This window comes from Moschus berezovskii, chromosome 20 (assembly GCF_049115385.1).
Source record: "Moschus berezovskii isolate FMDL1 chromosome 20, NW_MosBer_1.0, whole genome shotgun sequence".
In the NCBI taxonomy this organism is placed as follows: Eukaryota; Metazoa; Chordata; class Mammalia; order Artiodactyla; family Moschidae; genus Moschus; species Moschus berezovskii.
Window position 1 is genome coordinate 23,981,390 of NC_142479.1, and position 20,326 is coordinate 24,001,715.

General features: G+C 36.7%; 1 protein-coding gene across 9 annotated transcripts in view; it reads right to left on the reverse strand.

The window, feature by feature from the left end:
* BCAS3 (BCAS3 microtubule associated cell migration factor) overlaps positions 1-20,326 on the reverse strand; it is a 600,416-nt gene that overhangs the window by 329,231 nt on the left and 250,859 nt on the right. For 6 of the 9 annotated variants that reach the window (XM_088828643.1, XM_088828641.1, XM_088828642.1 and 3 more), the window contains one exon: positions 16,652-16,802. In XM_088828643.1, the coding sequence (XP_088684769.1) occupies positions 16,652-16,802 (151 nt within the window). Of the gene's footprint in view, positions 1-5,130; positions 5,176-16,651; positions 16,803-20,326 lie in introns of all 9 variants that reach the window. The other 3 variants (XM_055400120.2, XM_088828646.1, XM_055400158.2) reach the window with 1 other exon arrangement.

The window sequence follows — 20,326 nt, forward strand, 5'->3', positions numbered from 1 at the left end:
CAGAAAACAAGTAGCATGCCACTTCACCAGTTGGCTAGCTTTGTAATATAATCAATTTAGTCTTTAGTCAAGCAAATATATATTTTGTATGTTTACTGGCTTACAGTCTAGTTATTCAATGTCAAAAGCTGAAGTCTCAGACTTCTTTAATGTTATACATAACTCAGTTTCTGAACACATGACTAAAGTGCATCAATACAGTTTCATTTTATATAAAGTCATTATTTCCTGCAGAGAATAAGTACCTTATGTTAAAAACATTCTTAAAATTATGAAAAAAAATATCATTTTTATCCTTATATTTCATCATTTCTTCTTATTCTTCTGATAGGGCCTTCATAAATCACATTAGTAAAAGTTTGTGTTTAATATTAAACGCTTTTATCCCTGAAAATAACTTTCCACCTTCTGCATGACACAATGCCATGTACTGGGTACTGAGCATATTTGGTGAACGCAGTCAGAACAAGGTAGTTCCATCATCAGTCTACCTTTGGAATGACTATGGTATTTAAGCAAAAGAGACATTTTAAATATGTGCAGTATATGTGTACAAGATTTTCAGAAAAATAGAAAAGAGACATAATCTAAAGAAAATATTATTATTAATAAAGTATTTTCTATATGAAGTAACCAAAGGAAGAAAATTTAATATTGATTCCATTTCCCCTTTATCCTAAAATTTTAAATGACCAAGACCAGGTGGACTACTGGGTGGAAGCAGAATTTAACTTTTCCCAGTGACCCAGAATATTTCTATTGCAAAATCACCTTTTGTTGGCAGAAAGATAAAATATTGAAAAATGATACATATATGAAAAGAACAAAAGAGAAAAGAACTAGCCTTGTAACTGATGCTTATTTATAGATTGGTGTTCCAACCATTTTGGAAAAGCACTCCAATACTAGCTTTCTTTTCTTTCTTCTTCTTAATATTTATCTCCCTTTATCTTCTCAAAGAGACTTTAAAAATTCTAAGACATTTGCAAGTTTAAAACAAATGCCTCTCACTGTTTAACTAATTTACTCAAGTAGTAGTTGATAGAAAAAAAAAATTATGTGTATATGGGGGTCCAGAAATTCAATTGTGTCATCGTTACAGATGAATACAAAACATACTGATAGAGCTGGCGGACTCCTATCCATTAACAGCTCCTGTACTATACTCTCCTGTGCCATAAATAATCCCAAGGTCAAAAATTAAAAGAAAAATTTGCCTTCACTTGTGAGCAAGACATAATGGACTACAGAATGAATTCAACCTTCACCATATCAGAAAACATCACATTTACAAAACTTAATACAAAAGACAACATAATCAAAAGTAATATAAATATATGATAAAAAAACAACAACAAATAAGGTGCTAAACTGAAACTCAGGATTTTAACATTTCGTCATTTCTTCTGGGAGACTTAACCATCTAACCATAGAATAAGAATCATCTTTAATGCCATCAGATGTTCTAGGGACATTAACATGATGACATCTTTAAAAATATTTACGAGGACTATTGAAGTTACCCATTGGCTCCTTCTGTATTATGTAATTCAGTCAGATAAACATATTAAATTTCTCTGCTTGTTTTTTCCTCCACACTCTAACCACAGAGAGACCAAAAAAAAAAAAAAGCAAGACTCTAATGATATAGGCTTTAAAATTATAGCAAAATTATGTGCATCTGGATAATTTTCTAAGTTCTATAAAATAGGATATAAGTGGTGAATCTGTGGATGGCATGAAAAGCAACAATGAGGTCTGGGGCCTTGTTTAGGACACAAGCATGGAAAAGGGCTAAGCTAAGATAGAAGCACCGTTTCTTTCATTCCCTAAATCACATGGGTACAGTCAATACTTCAGTTCAAATCTTAGACAATATTTATATAAGAATTACAAGTGGTGTTATATCTTGTGTTAAAGAGAAAAAGCTTTTCTTTATATTCCTCAATGTGATTAGGCTTTCAAAAGGAATTTAGAAGTTTCCCTCATTCTCAGCTTTATTTTCAAAAATAAAAACTAAGAAGGAAAATGATAGTACTTTCTTTTTTAAAAAGATACTAACCAGGTATCTAAAAGTATCCTATCACAAATTCTTTTTAAAGATCTAAGAGATTTTCTTTGAAACTGGCAAATAAGATTCTCCTCTCCATATGAATCTTTCCTTCTGAAAATGAATTTATATTTTTTTCAATAGTGTCAGAATAACTAGATTAGTTTAAATTAACTATTTATAAACAGATTGAAAACTTGGCACTAATTAAAACTTTAAATATAATTTGATACGTAAATTTTAACTCTTCTTTAAAATTAACCTTATCTACTATAAAGATATATTCAAATGAACTACCTTTTGTCTACACTGTTGTGCATATATTTTTTTCTTTCACTAAGAAATTAAAAAACTGGGAAAGTTTACTAGATGCAGATTAGGAACTCCATAACAACTTGTTACTTATTTGTAATATTGAAAGCAAAATTCATTTTTAAAATTTCAATGTATTTCTCTTAAATTTTCTGCATTTAAAAAGTATATCATGTGTGTGATTCTTCTACATCATTATACCATCATTTAAATTCCAAAATCCTAGAAAATACATAATCTTCAGAATGTATAAAATGGCTAAAGTGTTGAAGTTGGTTTGCATAATTAACTTTCCAACAAGCTTATCTGGTTGTCAAAGGAAAAGAAATTATTATAAACTGACTCATCTGAAGCCGCATGCATTTAAACAATTAAAACAGTTTATCAAAGAATGGAGAAATTAGCAGAAATTGAGATCGATCAAAAACAAAATCTCAGCTAAATATAAATGTTTCAACTGAAAAATAATAAAAAAATTTGTATGAAATTTATATAACATTTTAAAAGGAACTATAAAAGTTTCATATTCTTCCGAAATACAAAAATACTGAAAGTCCTGAAAACTTGATGAAATAAAGAAATAATTTTATTTAACATAATATTTATTCCAAAACAGTATATAAAAATATTCTCAGGTTGAATGCTAAACAACATGGAAAAATAGTAAAAATTCTTAAAACAAAGAAGCTTTTTATAAACAACATGGAAGAAGTTGTCAAATTTATATTCATTTTGCTGCCTTAATTTGAGGTTTCATTAACATCTTAATGGGAAAAACATGCATCACCAGTAAAGAGACGTATTTTAAAGGAGGATCTTTTAGGCTAGTACAAGTGACTAAAAACGAGTTTCTTGCTAGCTAACGATGGCATCAAACAAACCACAAAGCAGTCTTCTAAAAGACAGGCAATGATTTAAAAGTCTACTATATTTCATATATCCCTTTCTTTAATCTGGCTCTTTTAATCTTGTTTCAACCTCAAATCATTTCTGGTTGACAAGTGCTTTTGCTTAAATTTGAGGAGCACATAAGCTGTTGAAGGCATGGGCTTTTCTTATTTCACATACAACATTTGTCATTCCATCTTTACGTCTACGCTAAAACTTCAAACTTTATTAACATATAAAACTCTTTTCTTTGTACTTAAAATGAGAAATTTATCCGGAGATGGAATTCAATTCTAAATTGAGTCTACAAAGAAATCTTGTCATATGTTGAATCTGGCATTTAAAACTCCACTGTTTGCTACAAGCTCCTCAGTAAGATCCATGTATCTTATTTGTTTCTGGAAGAAAATCTAGTTAACGCAAAGAATGAAGATTGACTCTCAGGAAATTTTCACTCATGTATATCCTGAATTTGCTTATCACAGTTTCACAATCTGTGTACTAATTTTGATACTGCATTTTAAAGAGGAAATCTTTACGATGATTTATCACCCTACTCTAATACAATAATGAAATTTTCAGATGTTCCTATTAGCGTATGAACACTGAAATTAGTTTGTGTCAAATTATTGAAGTTTCTTTTTGTCCAAGAGGAAAAAAGACTGTAAGACTTTTCCCTAGAACCATAAGACAGTATAAACAAGTCTCAGAAGCAGTTATGAGAACTGCACATACATGTATTCTGACTAAATTTATAAAATTGATATAAACTACATTAACCAAAATGTCTCTTGGGCGTACTTACTCCTAGAACCGAAACAAAACAACAAAACCATGATCTAACTTAAAGAAGCTTCTTCTCAAAAATGGAATTTCCCCCTTAAACCAGAAAAGAAATCATAGCATGGCAGGTAACACTTACTGAGCTCTTATTAAGCTCTTATTAGAACAGGCACTGTTCTAAGTAATTTATACGTTGGTTCATTTAATCCTCATAATGAACCTATAAGGTAGGTGCTACTGGTAACTCTAATAGAGATAAGGAAACCAAGATATAGACAGGCTTTAGAAAACTGCCCAAGATCATGTAGGTAGTAAGTGTGTGATCTGGAATTTAAGACCTAGATAGTCTGATTCTGGAGCTCTGACTCTTAACTATTTTGTTAAACATATTATACCTAGCTCTAAATACATTCTATTGCACATCTTTACATAAAAGCATGAAATATACTGTTTCTTTTCTATGATCATCATGCTAAGACTGACAAAGTTATATTTTATGCACTCTTACATAAGAATGTAAATGAATTATAGTGGGCAGGTGCTAATAACTCAAAATAATAAGTTATTTAGGAACTTAGGAGTTTGTATGTAAAACCCAAACTTCCTCATGTAGCTCCTTAACTACCTAACTATTCAAAACAGAACTGAATCTTTTTCCTTTGGTACCAAATAAAATGCAGTAAAAATTTATAGGGTATTTTTAGTATAACTTAAATATATTTATATTTCAAAATAAATCATGTCTTCAGAAGTTCAGCATGTCATATAGGGCGCTTCTATCTTCTATCACTATAATACTAAAAGCTTTAAATGTGGGTGTTGGCCATGTCTTATATACCAGCATTATTATGAGAGAATTCTCCTTTCTTTTTTTTTAAATATTATTCTATGATATTTTAATGTGAATTTTTAAGAAATGAAATGAAACCAAGAAAACTAATCTTTTCAAGCTTAAATACCAACATCTACCAACGACTCAGGAATTCGGTGCATCTATCTGTGATCAGGCCATGCAACTGAAAACAAAGTACAAAACCAAGTTACTTTCGGAGAGTACAGCAAATGAATTAGGCATGCGGGACTGAACTGAGACTCACCATGGAGCTTTTATGGAAAAACACCCCGCTCCAAACAGATAAGGCCTTCGTGGAAAAGGGGGGAAAATGCACAAAAAATATTAGAGGAAAATTCATTTAACATTAACAAATACATGTTGATCATACTGTAAAAGAGTATGAATAAAATAGCTAAAAAAATTAGTAATCGTTTGCAATTCTGCTGTCAATACTAACAAGTCTGATATAACCATTGAACAGAAGGATGTGTAGTAACAAGTCCCTTCATTTTCATAAGGTTACTGATTTCAAAATGCTCTGTTTCTCCCCCTTTTCTGCAGCACCCCTGTAGGGTTCCTAATGTAAAATAAAATTTACTTCAGAGGCCCTTTAAAACAAAGTACAAGTTAAATGGAATAACTGGATGGAGAAGAGTGGAACCAGTAGCAACACATGTGTGGTTGGGCGACACGAAATGTTTAACACTAGTGAATGAGGACTCAATAAAAATTTGATAAGCATTGTTGCTGTTCACCAGTTGTCTCAGAGCCACAGAAAGTACGTATTTTCTAAGCTGCTTAATTACAGTAAGTTGTACTGCATACTGCTGGTCAAAGGAACTAACACTAAATACAAGTCTGTGGTATGATTTACTTCCATTTTAGGGTCACATTCCAGGAAATCAGCATTTCTCTTAATAATGACAGAAGAGGTTAGCTTCCTCTATCTGGCCTATACCGGGCTAGGTTGGAATACAGGAAACTAAAGTCACAATTGCTTGCTTTAAATATAGCTGGGGATACAAAGGCAGACTTCCATGTTACACATATTTCTTCTTAATATTCTGTTCATAGCATTTAAGACATGCTATGCATACTTGCACAGAAAGAAGACTGACTTAATTATATCCAGAACAAAATACTGTTGTTACATCTAACATTTGGAAGGAAGACATAACAAACTGAGAAAGAAAGAGCACTGCATAACTTGGTAATTCTCTTCTTCAACTTTGGTGCCAAGAACATTAAAAAAGAAAATGCATGCTAATTAGCATCAAGCTCCCAGTGAAGTGGACGCACAACACTGAGTACAGTTCTGAGAACTGAAGTACAGAAGATATGCAGAAGAGACAAAAAAAGCAAGAGACTATTAATATTAGAAGAAACTGTGAGTTGGAAGACAGAGATATTAGAAAACTTAGAGATGATTCAAATACAAAGCAAGGAAATCTCTCCCACAGTTAATGATAAGACCACAACCAGAGAAATGATTTCATCACTCACATCTAAAACAATGCATTTCAAAATTGTTTTGACTGTGACCCATGGAAATATGCAGTTGGCCCTCCATATCCAGAGGGCCCATACCCACAACCAACCGTAGATCAAAAATATTCAGAAAAAAAAATTCCAGAAAGTTCCAAAAGGTAAAACTTGCTATGCACCAGCAACTATTTACAACTTAGAAAAGACTTAAGTATATGTATAGATGTGTGTAGGTTATGCAAATACTAGGCCATTTCATATAAGGAACTTGACCATCCACAGATTTCAGTATGGGGTGGGAACCAATTCCCCTCAGATACTGAGGGATAAATGTACTAAAGTATAAGCTCATACGCACTTGAGCACAACAAACTGAAATAATTTAATGAATGTGGGGGGGTTTGTTTGTAATCAATTTTACTATTTCCAATGTTTTGTAAACATTAATGCTGGGATTTAGTTTCAGTGATGATTAATGCATATTACGACAGGGTAGGTAGGTCTGGGTGGGACCTTCAATTCTCTATTTCTAACAAGCTCCTAGATACTATAAGGCTGTTAAGTTTGAAGAACTAGGAGCAAAATTACATTTTACTATATTCTATTTCATTAATGAAAAAGAAGTTAGCCATGATTCCTATCCATTGATTTAATGATTCACTCATTACATCAGAAACAAAATGTTACTAGAACTCATTCCTGCACTTTGACCAACACCAATTTAAATAACTGTGACCATGTGAAGACACCAATCTCTCAATGGCACTGTGATGCCATGAAAAAATGATCAGAAAATGGAAGGTTCAAAACATTTCCACATGCCCACATGTGAAAGTGAAAGTTGCTCAGTCGTGTCCAACTCTGCCACCCCACGGACTTAGTCCATGGAACCCTCCAGGCCAGAAGAGTGGAGTGGGGTAGCCTTTCCCTTCTCCAGGGGATCTTCCCAACTCAGAGATCGAACCCAGGTCTCCCGCATTGCAGGCAGATTCTTTACCAACTGAGCCACAAGGGAAGCCCAAGCATACTGGAGTGGGTAGCCTAACCCTTCTCCAGTGGATCTTCCCGATCCAGGAATCGAACTGGGGTCTCCTGCATTGGAGGCGAATTCTTTACCAACTGAGCTACGAGGGAAGCCCCTAAGATACTGCCTAAATGAGGAAGTTATTGTTGACACATACTACCCAACTTCTTTTCATTTTCTTCCTTAGGCAGACACCTGAATTAATCAAACAGTCCAAACAATTCTGACAGAAGCCTTTGTGAACTGGAATGTCTGGGCATGAGTTGCTCTTTCCCATAGACTGTATAGAAGCTGGACAAGTCTCCCACCTCATTCCAAATATCAGAATACAGGGTCCCCATTGGAACCTGGTTATCCATTTTAAATACAGCAGTGTATACATGTCTATCCCAAACTCCCTAACTATGCCTGCTCAATGTTATGAGGATGGGAGGGGAGTTTGGGGAAAAACAGATACATGTATATGTATGGCTAAGTACTTTTGCTGTCTACCTGAAACTATCACAACATTGATAATCAGCTATACTCCAATATAAAATAAAAAGTTAAAAAAAAAAACCCAAACATCAGAATAATGCTGATTCGCTGCAAATAACTTGCAAGTTTTATCTTAGTCCTTTATGCCTTAAATGGCTTCTGAGTGACCCCCAAAATCAACAAAAATAAAACAAAACTTTAAGTTTCTACAGTTCAAAAGACCAGCTGATTGTCCCACCTACAGAACCAGTAAATACCTTTTTCAAGTTTACATTTCCTTATGTATAAAAAGTAACATATTAACTGAACAAATCAAACACTTTTTTTAAAATCTGTTAGATTCTCCTTCCAAGGCAATAGCAGCATGTTACCAACAAGATTTCTACAACTTCACAATCCCAAAATGCACTGTTAACTCACTCTCTAGACGCTGCAGTAAACAGGCATGCACTGAACAGCAGCATGGTCAAGCTTAAAGACAACATGGCTCTCACTGTTCACAGTATAACTCAGTTGTATGCATTAAAAGTCATCCTTCTTCGGCCAAATAAGAAACTACAGACTGGCCCAGCTCAAGGAGAAGACAGGGAATGGGGGAAACAGGGTGAGGACCCCTTTCTGGCATGGTCCCAATCTATACTCACCCACTTCTTACCCACTCCTACAAACTGGATCTCTGCCACATACACGGAAAAGAAGACCCATAAACACCAAAGAATTAAGAGTGACTGATGTAATCACTGACTTGGTATGGGTAGTGTCAGCTGTTCTTTTGAAATGTGCCCGCCTCATCTTTTCTCAGTAGTGAAAGAATGAAAATAAAAAGTCACAAAGGCCAAGTCCATGATCCAGCTGTCTTCACCTATGGCTTTCCCCTCCAAAATCCCACAGCTGTACTTTTACAAGGGGTGGTTTGAAGGAGGAAAACAGCATGTGAATCAGAGCGTATGCTGAATTAAAATGGTCTTTATTAACAAATGCAACTCCAACTATCATATTCAGGTGTTAAGAATTTGTATATTTCCAAACACTATTAAGTTTCAGCAGGTTGAGCAATCCTGCCATATAAAACTATTCACTTAGTCATGATTATGTCCTTCTGAAGCTGAATTCTGATTGGAAAACATCAGGTGTTGGGCAAGAGACTAAAAATCAGAAATACTAGCCCAGCATTAAGTGACATTGCCACTGGTTCTCAAAGTGTTTCTTCTGGAGATTCTCAGAAGACAAGAAAGAACTGTGTTATATATCAAATCACTGTGTGCCAAGTCACTTCAATTGTGTCCGATTCTTTTTGACCCTATGGACTGTAGTCCACCAGGCTCCTCTGTCCATGGGATTCTCCAGGCAAGAATACTGGAGTGGGTTGCTGTGCCCTCCTCCAGGGGATCTTCTCAACCCAGGGATCAAACCCATGTCTTTTATGTCTCCTGAATTGGCAGGTGGGTTTCTTTACCACTAGTGCCACCTGGGAGGTCCCATATCAAATCATTAATACTATGCAACTCTTTAAACTCTGATTCATTTTTTTTAAAGGCCACACAGTACCATATAAGCTTTGGTCTTCCTAGCTGAAAATAAAACTAATATAAAGACTGTTCAAATGTTAAGAGGAAAATAAAATCAGATTTTATTTGAACATGGTAAAACCCTTTATAACCTGACTCTGCTGCTAAAACGCAGTAATAATAATTAAATTTCACCATCTTCAAAGTTAAAGAATAGCTGGCATCTAAAAACAGCGAAGGAATAAGAGGGTGGGATGAATTGAGAGAAAAGCAGTGACATATGCACTGCCGTGTGTAAAAGAGACAGCTAGTGGGAACTTCCTATGCAACACAGGGCACTTAGCTTGGTGCTCTGTGCCCTTTGATGACCTAGATGGGTGGGATGTGTGAGTGGGAGGAAGACTCGAGAGAGAGGGGAGATACACACACACACACACACACATATATATATCCCCGTAGATATATGTATACTTATAGCTGATTGACACTGTGGTACAACAGAAACTAACAGAACATTGTAAAGCAATTATTCTCCAATTAAAAATAAAAAAATAAAATAAAAAACATATTGTGGAAGTTCCAGTTACCAACATGTCCTATGAGAATTCAAGCACTGTCACTTAACAGACATAAGAATGAGCCCATATAAATATTAAACATATGGAACAGAGAAAGAGCTGTACAACACTATGTGTAAAATGGTAAAGAAAAGCCATATAGTCTAACACCACATTCCAGGAACCCCAGTGACTGGGCTACACTTTACACCCCCGTGTTAAACAGTAACTTTGATGGACTCACATTCCCCATGTGCATACAGGCAAGTTAGTCCTCATAACATTTTCAAGTATTACTCTAAATTTTTCATTAATTTAACTACTAAAGAGACCTATGGCACTGCTGGCTCTCAAATTATTGTTCTGAAATATCCAGGTGAATTTTCTAATCTGAGATTTATTCAACACGCAAATTTAAATCACAAGCTCAAGATTTTCATCAGAAAAAACTCTCTTGTTAAATTTCCGCCAGATGTGGCAGAAGAGAGACTAGAATTGCACACACAGATTTCCAAATTTCCATAGAAAATAATGCTTGATGACTTGTAATATATTATACAGGAGACTTAATCTCCTCCCCACTCCCACTCCCCAAAATTCACAGATTTATGGTAAAAGGGAACAAAGTATGGAATGGCTTAAGTACTCTACTGCTGCCACTAAGTCACTTCAGTCATGTCCGACTCTGTGCGACCCTATAGATGGCAGCCCACCAGGCTCCCCCATCCCTGGGAGTCTCCAGGCAAGAACACTGGAGTGGGCTGCCATTTCCTTCTCCAATGCATGGAAGTGAAAAGTGAAAGTAAAGTCACTCAGTCGTGTCCGACTCTTAGCGACCCCATGGACTGCAGCCCACCAGGCTCCTCCACCCATGGGATTTTACAGGCAAGAGTACTGGAGTGGGGTAAGTACTCTACTAACTTAGTACAAAAACTGGAAACTCAAACTGTGCATGTATATTGCACATGTAGACATATACATCCTAATGAAAATATACACTGTTAGTTATTTTATATCTGGAATAAAACATTTATAGCTTAGTGATCAATAAACAATACATAGATAAGACAGGACTAGGAAGTGGAGAATTACCATTTGGACTACAAGGAGATCAAACCAGTCAATCATAAAGGAAATCAACCCTAAATGTTCACTGGAAGGACTGATGCTGATGCTGAAGTTCCATTACTTTGGCCACCTGATGCAAAGGGCCAACTCATTGGAACAGACCCTGATGCTGGGAAAAACTGAACACAAAAGGATAAGAGGGCGGCAGAGAATCAGATGGCAAGATAGCATCACCAACTCAATGGATACGAGTTTGAGCAAACTCTGGGAGATAGTGAAGGACAGGGGAGCCTGGCGTGTTGCAGTCCATTGGGTCACAGAGTTGCCCATGACTCTTTTTGTGTGGGACACAACTTAGTGACTGAAAAACCAACCCACTGGCTGGGGATGGGGGGGTGTCTGTTTCCAAATCTTTCCCATTTAATTCTTCAAACTTCACCTATAAGACTTGAGGCTGGGGTCAAAGTGTCTAAATAAGCCAAGGCAGACCAAAGTGGATCAGAAAGAGGAACAGACCTTCCTCAAGGACTATATGCCAATGTCAGTTATTCACTTAGCAAACTCTGATGGCAGATTTGGTCTACGAATTTCAACTAGAGATAATCAAATAAACGCTATTAAATGCTTCCATATCTAAAGAAGAACAATCATCTATGTTTCCTAAATGGAGCTCCTGTGAAGCACTGGCCTAGGGAACAGCAATGAACGAGGCTTAGAAAGTACATAATAGAACACCGGTTGGAAACTCATACACTGGAAGGCTGACAGGTTATAATCCATACACACAAATATACCTTTGATGAAGAAACTCATGTAGGCACACTGGAAATGGCAGAACCAAGATAAGAAGATGGAGCTTCAGACTCCTAAGATGATATTCTTTCACTGTATTCCCTAGCCTATTTCTCCAGAGTCAGGTCCAAGGTTCCTAATACCTAGCTCAAACTGTTCACAAAAATATGAATACATACAAACATGGTGGAGAAAGGAAGCAGCAGGAAGCTGCTCAATATAAGAAAAAGAAAACCAGTGAAAGACAACAAATCGCATCAGGTTACTTCACTAAACATGTCAGCTAGTGAAGGGCAAGAAAGTAACTTCATTCCCAATTTCTATAGTTTTTATTCCCATGAAATTACTAAGACCACTTTTTAAAAAAAATTTATTTATTTATTTGGCTGTGCTGGGTCTTAGTTGAGGCATATGAGATCTTTGATCTTGATTGCAGAACACAGGATCTTTAGTTGTGGCTTGTGAACTCTTGGTTGCAGCATGTGGGATCTAGTTCCCTGACTAGGGATCCAACCTGGGCCCCTGCACTGGGAGTGTGAAGTCTTAGCCACTGGACTACCAGGGAAATCTCTCTGATCACTTTTTGCAATGTCCTGTTCCCTGCTTGTGCCCACAAAATGATGTATGTGTCAATAATTTTAGATTTAATGTATGTAAAATTAAGCATATTGTTGAAAAATTGTCTATTTAGTAAATTTTTACATAGGAAGCATTTAAAAAAACCCTTCATCACTTATGTGATTCATTAATTCAGTCAAACATCTACGAGCTATTGCTTCGTAAGTCCCTACTTCAAAAACTTCACACTACAAAACAAGAAGCAATCCCGTGGCACCCACTTTCACTTTTAATAGATGACAACCATGCTGATGCTAGGAGGGATTGGGGGTGGGAGGAGACGGGGACGACAGAGAATGGATGGCATCACCGACTCGATGGACATGAGTTTGAGTGAACTCCAGGAGTTGGTGATGGACAGGGAGGCCTGGCGTGCTGCGGTTCATGGGGTCGCAAAGAGTCGGACACGACTGAGCGACTGAACTGAACTGAATGCTGATTTACACATGATAAAAACAGGATGGAGGCCTTTCCAATCCTCCAGTCTTAGACTGGAAGAAATGGGTTTTGTTTGAATGAGCAGCTATTAAACCAAATGATTCCTAGCACATCTTTCGCCTTCATCAGTGTATACCACAGTCGGGCTGAGCAACAGCTGTTGCCAAAATAGGCCTTATTTCCTCCAAGTGCTGCTTCAAGGTACAGAACATGAAGGTGTAAATACATCTGTCTTCTGCCATTTGCAGCTCTACTGGCCTTGCGAATGTCTTTGAGTAAGACAGATGGTCCCTGACACTGCACAGGCTTTCAGGGATGTATCTTTCCATAAATAAGAGGGCAGATGTGAAGTGTGGTAAGCACACGTCTATCCCCTGAAGGTTTGGGTTGAGGTTTCCATCTAAATTTGGTTATTTAAATATAGGATCCTAAGCAAAGCAATCCTTGGAAATTTCTATGCTAGAATGTATTTTTTAATGTTTATTTTATGTCATTATGGCAAATATCTAGGACATGGAATAATATTTGTAACTATATATAATATCAGGTGTATTGGAACTTAATGCCTATAAATGAGTCAGCTCTGTGTTCTCTTTCTACAAATTAATGTCAAATACATCTGTAAGTTTTATTTTTTAAATACTACAAAACACATTTCATTGAAGCAAAGTTAGGGTAAATCAGGATTTCCACAATGACCTGGAAAATTAAAAGACTGTTTGCTCATCACTCTGGTGACCTTAATGTGGTAGTCAAAATCCTCAGGAAACACAAGAAAACTTGATGGAAATAATACAAGTGAGCTAACTGCAGCTTAAGAACTGCTGCTGCTGCTAAATCACTTCAGTTGTGTCCAACTCTGTGCGACCCCACAGACAGCAGCCCACCAGGCTACCCCATCCCTGGGATTTTCCGGGCAAGAGTACTGGAGTGGGGTGCCACTGCCTTCTCCAGCTTAAGAACTGGTCACAGTAAAAAAAAATAATTAAATAAAAATGAAATTAATGTAAATATTAAAATATAATGGGAGAAATCTAATGATTCAAACCATTAGATGTGCTTTGCGATGTGCTTAGAATCTCAGCATATGTCAAAAATGGAAATTCAAGGAATACCTTACTCTCTCAAAACAAGTACTACTTTTGGTTAGTCAAAATACATGTATGTCAATGAAACTGCTAAGTGTTGAGATAGTAAAACCACAAACTACATTCTGAAAATTCTATGACCAAACAGTACTATAAGAATTATACAGACAAGGACAGGGAAGCCTGGCATGCTGCAGTCCACGGGGTCGCAAAGAGGCGGACACGACTTTAAGACTGAACAACAGCAAAGAATTATAATAATGTCACAACAGCAACTTCTGAATATAGTCAACAAATCCTTCAGAAAATGGTTTAAAAGTATTAGGTCTTATAATCTAGCAGTAACCGGCATAAGTTATGAATACTATCATCAAAGTGTTTTTTATCACTGTAATCTGTGTTAATAGGAAGAGAAAAAAAGAATAGTAGGAAGGGAGGGAAAAAAAGAGAGTGGATGGGGTAATTTACGGAGCACTTAAGCTCTGCCACAAATACAGAATTCATTACAGAAAACAGACATATGGAAAAAAGAGACTAATGAGTTTTTGGTGGATGTATATGTATGTGAGTGCGTGTGCATGGAGTGAGAAAAGATAAATAAGGCGAATTCATTAAACTGTTAACATCTGGAAAATCTGGGCATGCAGCAATTCCCTTTTTATTAAAATAATTAATTTATTTTAATTGGAGGATAATTTTTTACAATATTGTGGTGGTTTTCGCCATGCATCGACATGAATCACCCTCGGGTGCATATGTGTCCCTCCAACCTGAATCCCCCTCCAACATCCCTCCCCAGGAATGCCTTTTACTGGTCTAATAAGATTTTTTCCCCAGTAAGTCTAAATGAATCTCTATCAAAATTTTGGAAATTAAAACCCAAGTACTCATTGTGGGACAAATATTAATTTTTCTCTCTAAACACTTTAAGAAAGGACATGCTAAAAAAGAATTTTAAAATTTGGCAAAAATAAAAGGGTTTAAGAACTGAGATAAAAGCCCAGAAAAAAGTATGAAACTTGTATCTTAAACTAATATTAATTTCAAAGCACACAATTAAAATTCCTATCACTTAATTCATTAATAAATAATTATTAAATTATCTAGGGTACAAGGAACATAATACACATGCTCTAAAAAATCTAGAAACTGTAATCAAGTTTTTAAAAAGAAAAGGAAACATAAAAGTTATCTAAGTTCATACAGTATGGTAGCTTAGGAAGAGACTATATGATAAATAGTTTCTACCCATCTCAGGACAGACAGAAAGAACAGCAAGAGAGAAACTAAAGAGGTGTAATGGAGTTCATCTTTTTATCATGGAAAGTTTCAAATATATGCAAAGGGAAACTCACTTTCTAAGTGTGTGTTAGTCACTCAGTCATAACCAACTCTGTGAGACCCAACTGACTGTAGCCCACCAGGCTGCTCTGTCCATGGAATTCTCCAGGCAAGAATACTGGAGTGGGTAGCCATAACCTTTCTCCAGGGGATCTTCCTGACCCAGGGATCAAACCTGGGTCTCCTGTACTGCAGGTGGATTCTTTACCACCTGGGAAGCCCCCAGAAAACTCACTTTCCAATCCTCCCCACAAATAGTTTGAATTAAATTCTAACATCACATAATTTCAGGCACAGAACTTCAGTCACTATCTTGGGAAATAAAATTAAAATCACGAGGAACAATTTTGAGTGTTCTTTTACTATGTTCAGGAAAGACAGATCAAAAAAGGTACAATTATGTACTGACGTCTGTGAATGAAAAAATATTAAGATTATGATTCAAGATTTAGTCCCATTTTTATTTGATTCTATATCCCAGAAATGTATCATTATCCAAAGAAAAAAGCCAGCTACTTGTAAATTTAAGATTGTAACCCCTTTACTATTCATAGTCACTCTTATTTATTTTAAAATAAAGAAACTAAAAGAGGAAAAGGAAGTAAAAATTCTACTTAAACTACTACTGAAAGGTTAAAAAGCTGAAATCAACTTTTAAAAATATAGCCAAATGATCTGTATCACAAGATGTCAGATTTTGGAGCTAGATTTGCTGTTTCCCACCTTCTTTTTTTCCCCCCCTTAATACACCACAAACTCAATTTCTACATTCAAAATAGGATCACTTTATAGGAAAACACTACTCCACTAGACAGAGGGTCAATTTCAGTGTCACAGTGAAATCTGGAGAAAAAGGCCTGGTCCCTGAGAATGAGTGCTTCTTCTTACAAAAGTATCTCATGGCAGCACTTTACCACCTAGCACAGCAATGATGACAGATTATTATATGTAAATGGTTCCTCAATATAGATGTTTCTTCCAGAAGGATGGTTGTCATATTAAATTCTCTCTCCTTAGTCAAAATTTTGGGGCCATTATAAATCCAAATCATGTCCACAAAATCAAGAAAATGAAACTACTACTTTGAGACAAAGCCACAAGGCAGGAACTACAAGACTGAGTAGATGGATCTGGTTTCCATTAGCCAATACTAGTTCTCACAACTTGTCACTGCTTTGTTTTTTTCTATGAATGTGTGTGTACATGCTTGTGCATGAACGTGTTTGCGCATGTTCTATACTTTGTACTTAATCAGCTGCCATTAAGTCTCATGTGGGCTGGGAATGAAGAACATAATCAAAACCAACCAAAGAAAAAGTATGCTTTATTTTTATGTATTTAATCCTCTAAAATAGCTATTTAAAAAGTATCAAGCCTGAAGCCTTACCCTGTTCGTTTGGTGATGGTACCAAGTGTCATTGGCTGCTTGATTTGGGCGAGAGGCATCAACACCATCAGGCTGGGGAGAGGAGAGAGTCGAGGGTTGCCGGGGTTGTTGTTGGCAAAATTATTGTAGGAGTCTTGGCTGTTGAGCTTCCCTATAAAGAGAACAAAGCAAAGAAAAGCATTACCAAGAGAAGTTTCCTTCTCTGACAGGATTTGCACTGGCTCCACTAATCTTTTAAGAATGTTACCAGAGGCAGACCTGATTCCAAAAGAATCATGGCTCTATGGAAGGCTGGAAAAAAAAACAAAGGACTCTGGTAATACCAAACATGACTTGACTATGAACAGAGACTGTAGTCTTTGAGGATAGAGGCTTGGAGGATACAGAATTGGATAGATGTTAAATGGTTATACAAATAATTGGTATAAAACTGAATTTTATGGTGTTACAAAGAAATATAGGATAGTAAGACAAAAAAAAATGAAATGGTCTAAATTAGTTTAAAGGAATAATGGAACATTTCCTTAAACAAGCCTGGAAGTCGGAGGGGAAGCATATTCCAGCCATGGCAACCTATAAAGCCTCAAGAGGGCAGAAGAAACAAGAGTCATAAGGATGTATATCCACAGAGAACAGCATGAGAAACACAGGATGAAAGTGACCAAAATCAAAAGGCAAAAACACTGCCTTCCTCCCAAAATGTGCCACTACCCACCATAAAATTAAAAATCATGAATCAACCCTTTATTTTATGACAGCTTAATATAAAAAAATAAAAAGAATTATGGCTAACAACCAGGAAAAACAAACTGAAATAAAATCTGATCTGCATAGAGAGAAATTACTCCCATCTCACCAATAAGCAAAATTTCTCTTAGGTACTTACCTTTTCTCCCATTCCATGGCTCTGCATTTTCCAGAATGTTCTATAAATGAAGTATGTACCGTACTGAGTCTTACCTCTTTCACTTGACAGTAAGCATCTGAGATTCAACCACTCTACATTTTCCTACAGGTATCAATTCCTTCCTTTTTATTCCTGAATATAATCTCATTGTATGGAAGTACTACAGTTTGTTTATCCAGTCATTGGCAAAAGGACATTTGTATCCAGCTTTTGGTTATTACAAATAAAGCTGCCATAAACATTTATGCACAAGTTTTTGTATGAATGTAAGCTTTTTTACATTCAAAGGAGAAAAGGAAAGATATACCCATTTGAATGCAGAGTTCCAAAGAATAGCAAGGAGAGATTTTCAAGAAAGCCTTTCTCAGTGATCAGTGCAAAGAAATGGAGGAAAACAATAGAATAGGAAAGACTAGAGATCTCTTAAAGAAAATTATAGAGATACCAAGGGAACATTGCACGCAAAGATGGGCTCAATAAAGGACAGAAATGGTATGGACCTGACAGAAGCATAAGATGGCACGAATACACAGAAGAACTGTACAAGAGCCTGGTAGGCTACAGTCCATGGGGTCACAAAGATTCGGACACGACTGAGTGACTTCACTTCACTTTAAGGATCAGGAACACAGATTTCTTTGCTTTTTCCATCAATGTCCTATACATAGAAGGTCCTGATATTTGTTGAATGACTTTTTTAGGACATAATGTTTTTGAAAAGAATTCTATGAGGAACATTTTAATAAAGCAATCAAAATTAAAAAAAAAAAAAAAAGAAGATCTTCAAGACCCAGATATCACCTAGCGCCAGACATCCTGGAATGTGAAGTCAAGCGGGCCTTAGGAGGCATCACTACGAACAAAGCTATGGAAGTGACGGAATTCCAGTTGAACTATTTCAAATCCTGAAAGATGATGCTGTGAAAGTGTTGAACTCAATATGCCAGCAAATTTGGAAAACTCAGCAGTGGCCACAGGACTGGAAAAGGTCAGTTTTCATTCCAATCCCTAAGAAAGGCAATGCCAAAGAATGCTCAAACTACCACACAATTGCACTCATCTCACATGCTAGTAAAGTAATGCCCCAAATTCTCCAAGCCAGGCTTCAACAATACGTGAATCGTGAACTTCAGATGTTCAAGCTGGTTTTAAAAAAGGCAGAGGAACCAGAGATCAAATTGCCAACATCTGCTAGTTCATCGAAGAAGCAAAAGAGTTCCAGAAAAACATCTATTTCTACTTTATTGACTATGCCAAAACCTTTGACTGTGTGGATCACAACAAACTGTGGAAAATTCTGAAAGAGATGGGAATATCAGACCACCTGACCTGCCTCTTGAGAAATCTGTATGCAGGTCAGGAAGCAACAGTTAGACCTGGATATGGAACAACAGCGGAGAAGGCAATGGCAAGCCACTCCAGTACTCTTGCCTAGAAAATCCCATGGATGGAGGAGCCTGGTAGGCTGCAGTCTGTGGGGTCGCTAAGGGTCGGACACGACTGAGCGACTTCACTTTCACTTTTCACTTTCACACATTGGAGAAGGAAATGGCAACCCACTCCAGTGTTCTTGCCTGGAGAATCCCAGGGATGGGGGAGCCTGGTGGGCTTCCGTCCATGGGGTCACACAGAGTCGGACACGACTGAAGTGACTTAGCAGCAGCAGCAGCAGCATGGAACAACAGACGGGTTCCAAATAGGAAAAGGAGTATACATCAAGGTTGTATATTGTCACCCTGCTTATTTAACTTATATGCAGAGTACATCATGAGAAACGCTGGGCTGGAAGAAGCACAAGCTGGAATCAAGATTGCCAGGAGAAATAAAAGTAACCTCAGATATGCAGATGACACCACCCGTACGGCAGAAAGTGAAGAAGAACTAAAGAGCCTCTTGATGAAAGTGAAAGAGGAGAGTGAAAAAGTTGGCTTAAAGCTCAACATTCAGAAAACAAAGATTATGGCATCTGGTCTCATCACTTCACGGCAAATAGATGGAGAAACAGTGGAAACTGTGTCAGACTTTATTTTTTGGGGCTCTAAAATCACTGCAGGTGGTGACTGCAGCCATGAAATAAAAAGACGGTTGGTCCTTGGAAGAAAAGTTACAACCAACCTAGAGAACATATTAAAAAGCAGAGACATTACTTTGCCAACAAAGGTCTGTCTAGTCAAGGCTACGGTTTTTCCAGTAGTCATGGATGGATGTGAGAGTTGGACTATAAAGAAAGCTGAGCGCCAAAGAATTGATGCTTTTGAACTGTGGTGTTGGAAAAGACTCTTGAGAGTTCCTTGGACTTCAAGGAGATCCAACCAGTCCATCCTAAAGGAGATTAGTCCTGGGTGTTCATTGGAAGGTCTGATGTTGAAGCTGAAACTCCAACACTTTGGCCACCTGATGCGAAATATGGGTGCTGGCCAAATATGTGCCGAACAGCGTGCTGTTGTTGTGGTTCATGAACTTATCTGTCATCCATTTATTTTCTTTGGTAAAATACCTATGTAAAGTTTTTGCCAATTTTAAAAACTGGGTTAATATTTTTGCTGAAACATAATTCATACACCATAAGATTCACCCTTTTGAAGTATACAGGTCTATGGTGTTTGGTATATTCTACAGAATGATACTAGTATTGCTATCTAATTTCAGAACATTTTCATCACCCAAAAAGAAAGTCCATACCCTTAGCAGTCACTCTTCTTTTTCCCTACCCATCAGCTTTTGATACAGGAATCTGTCCAGTTTCTATAGATTTGTCTATTCTGGAT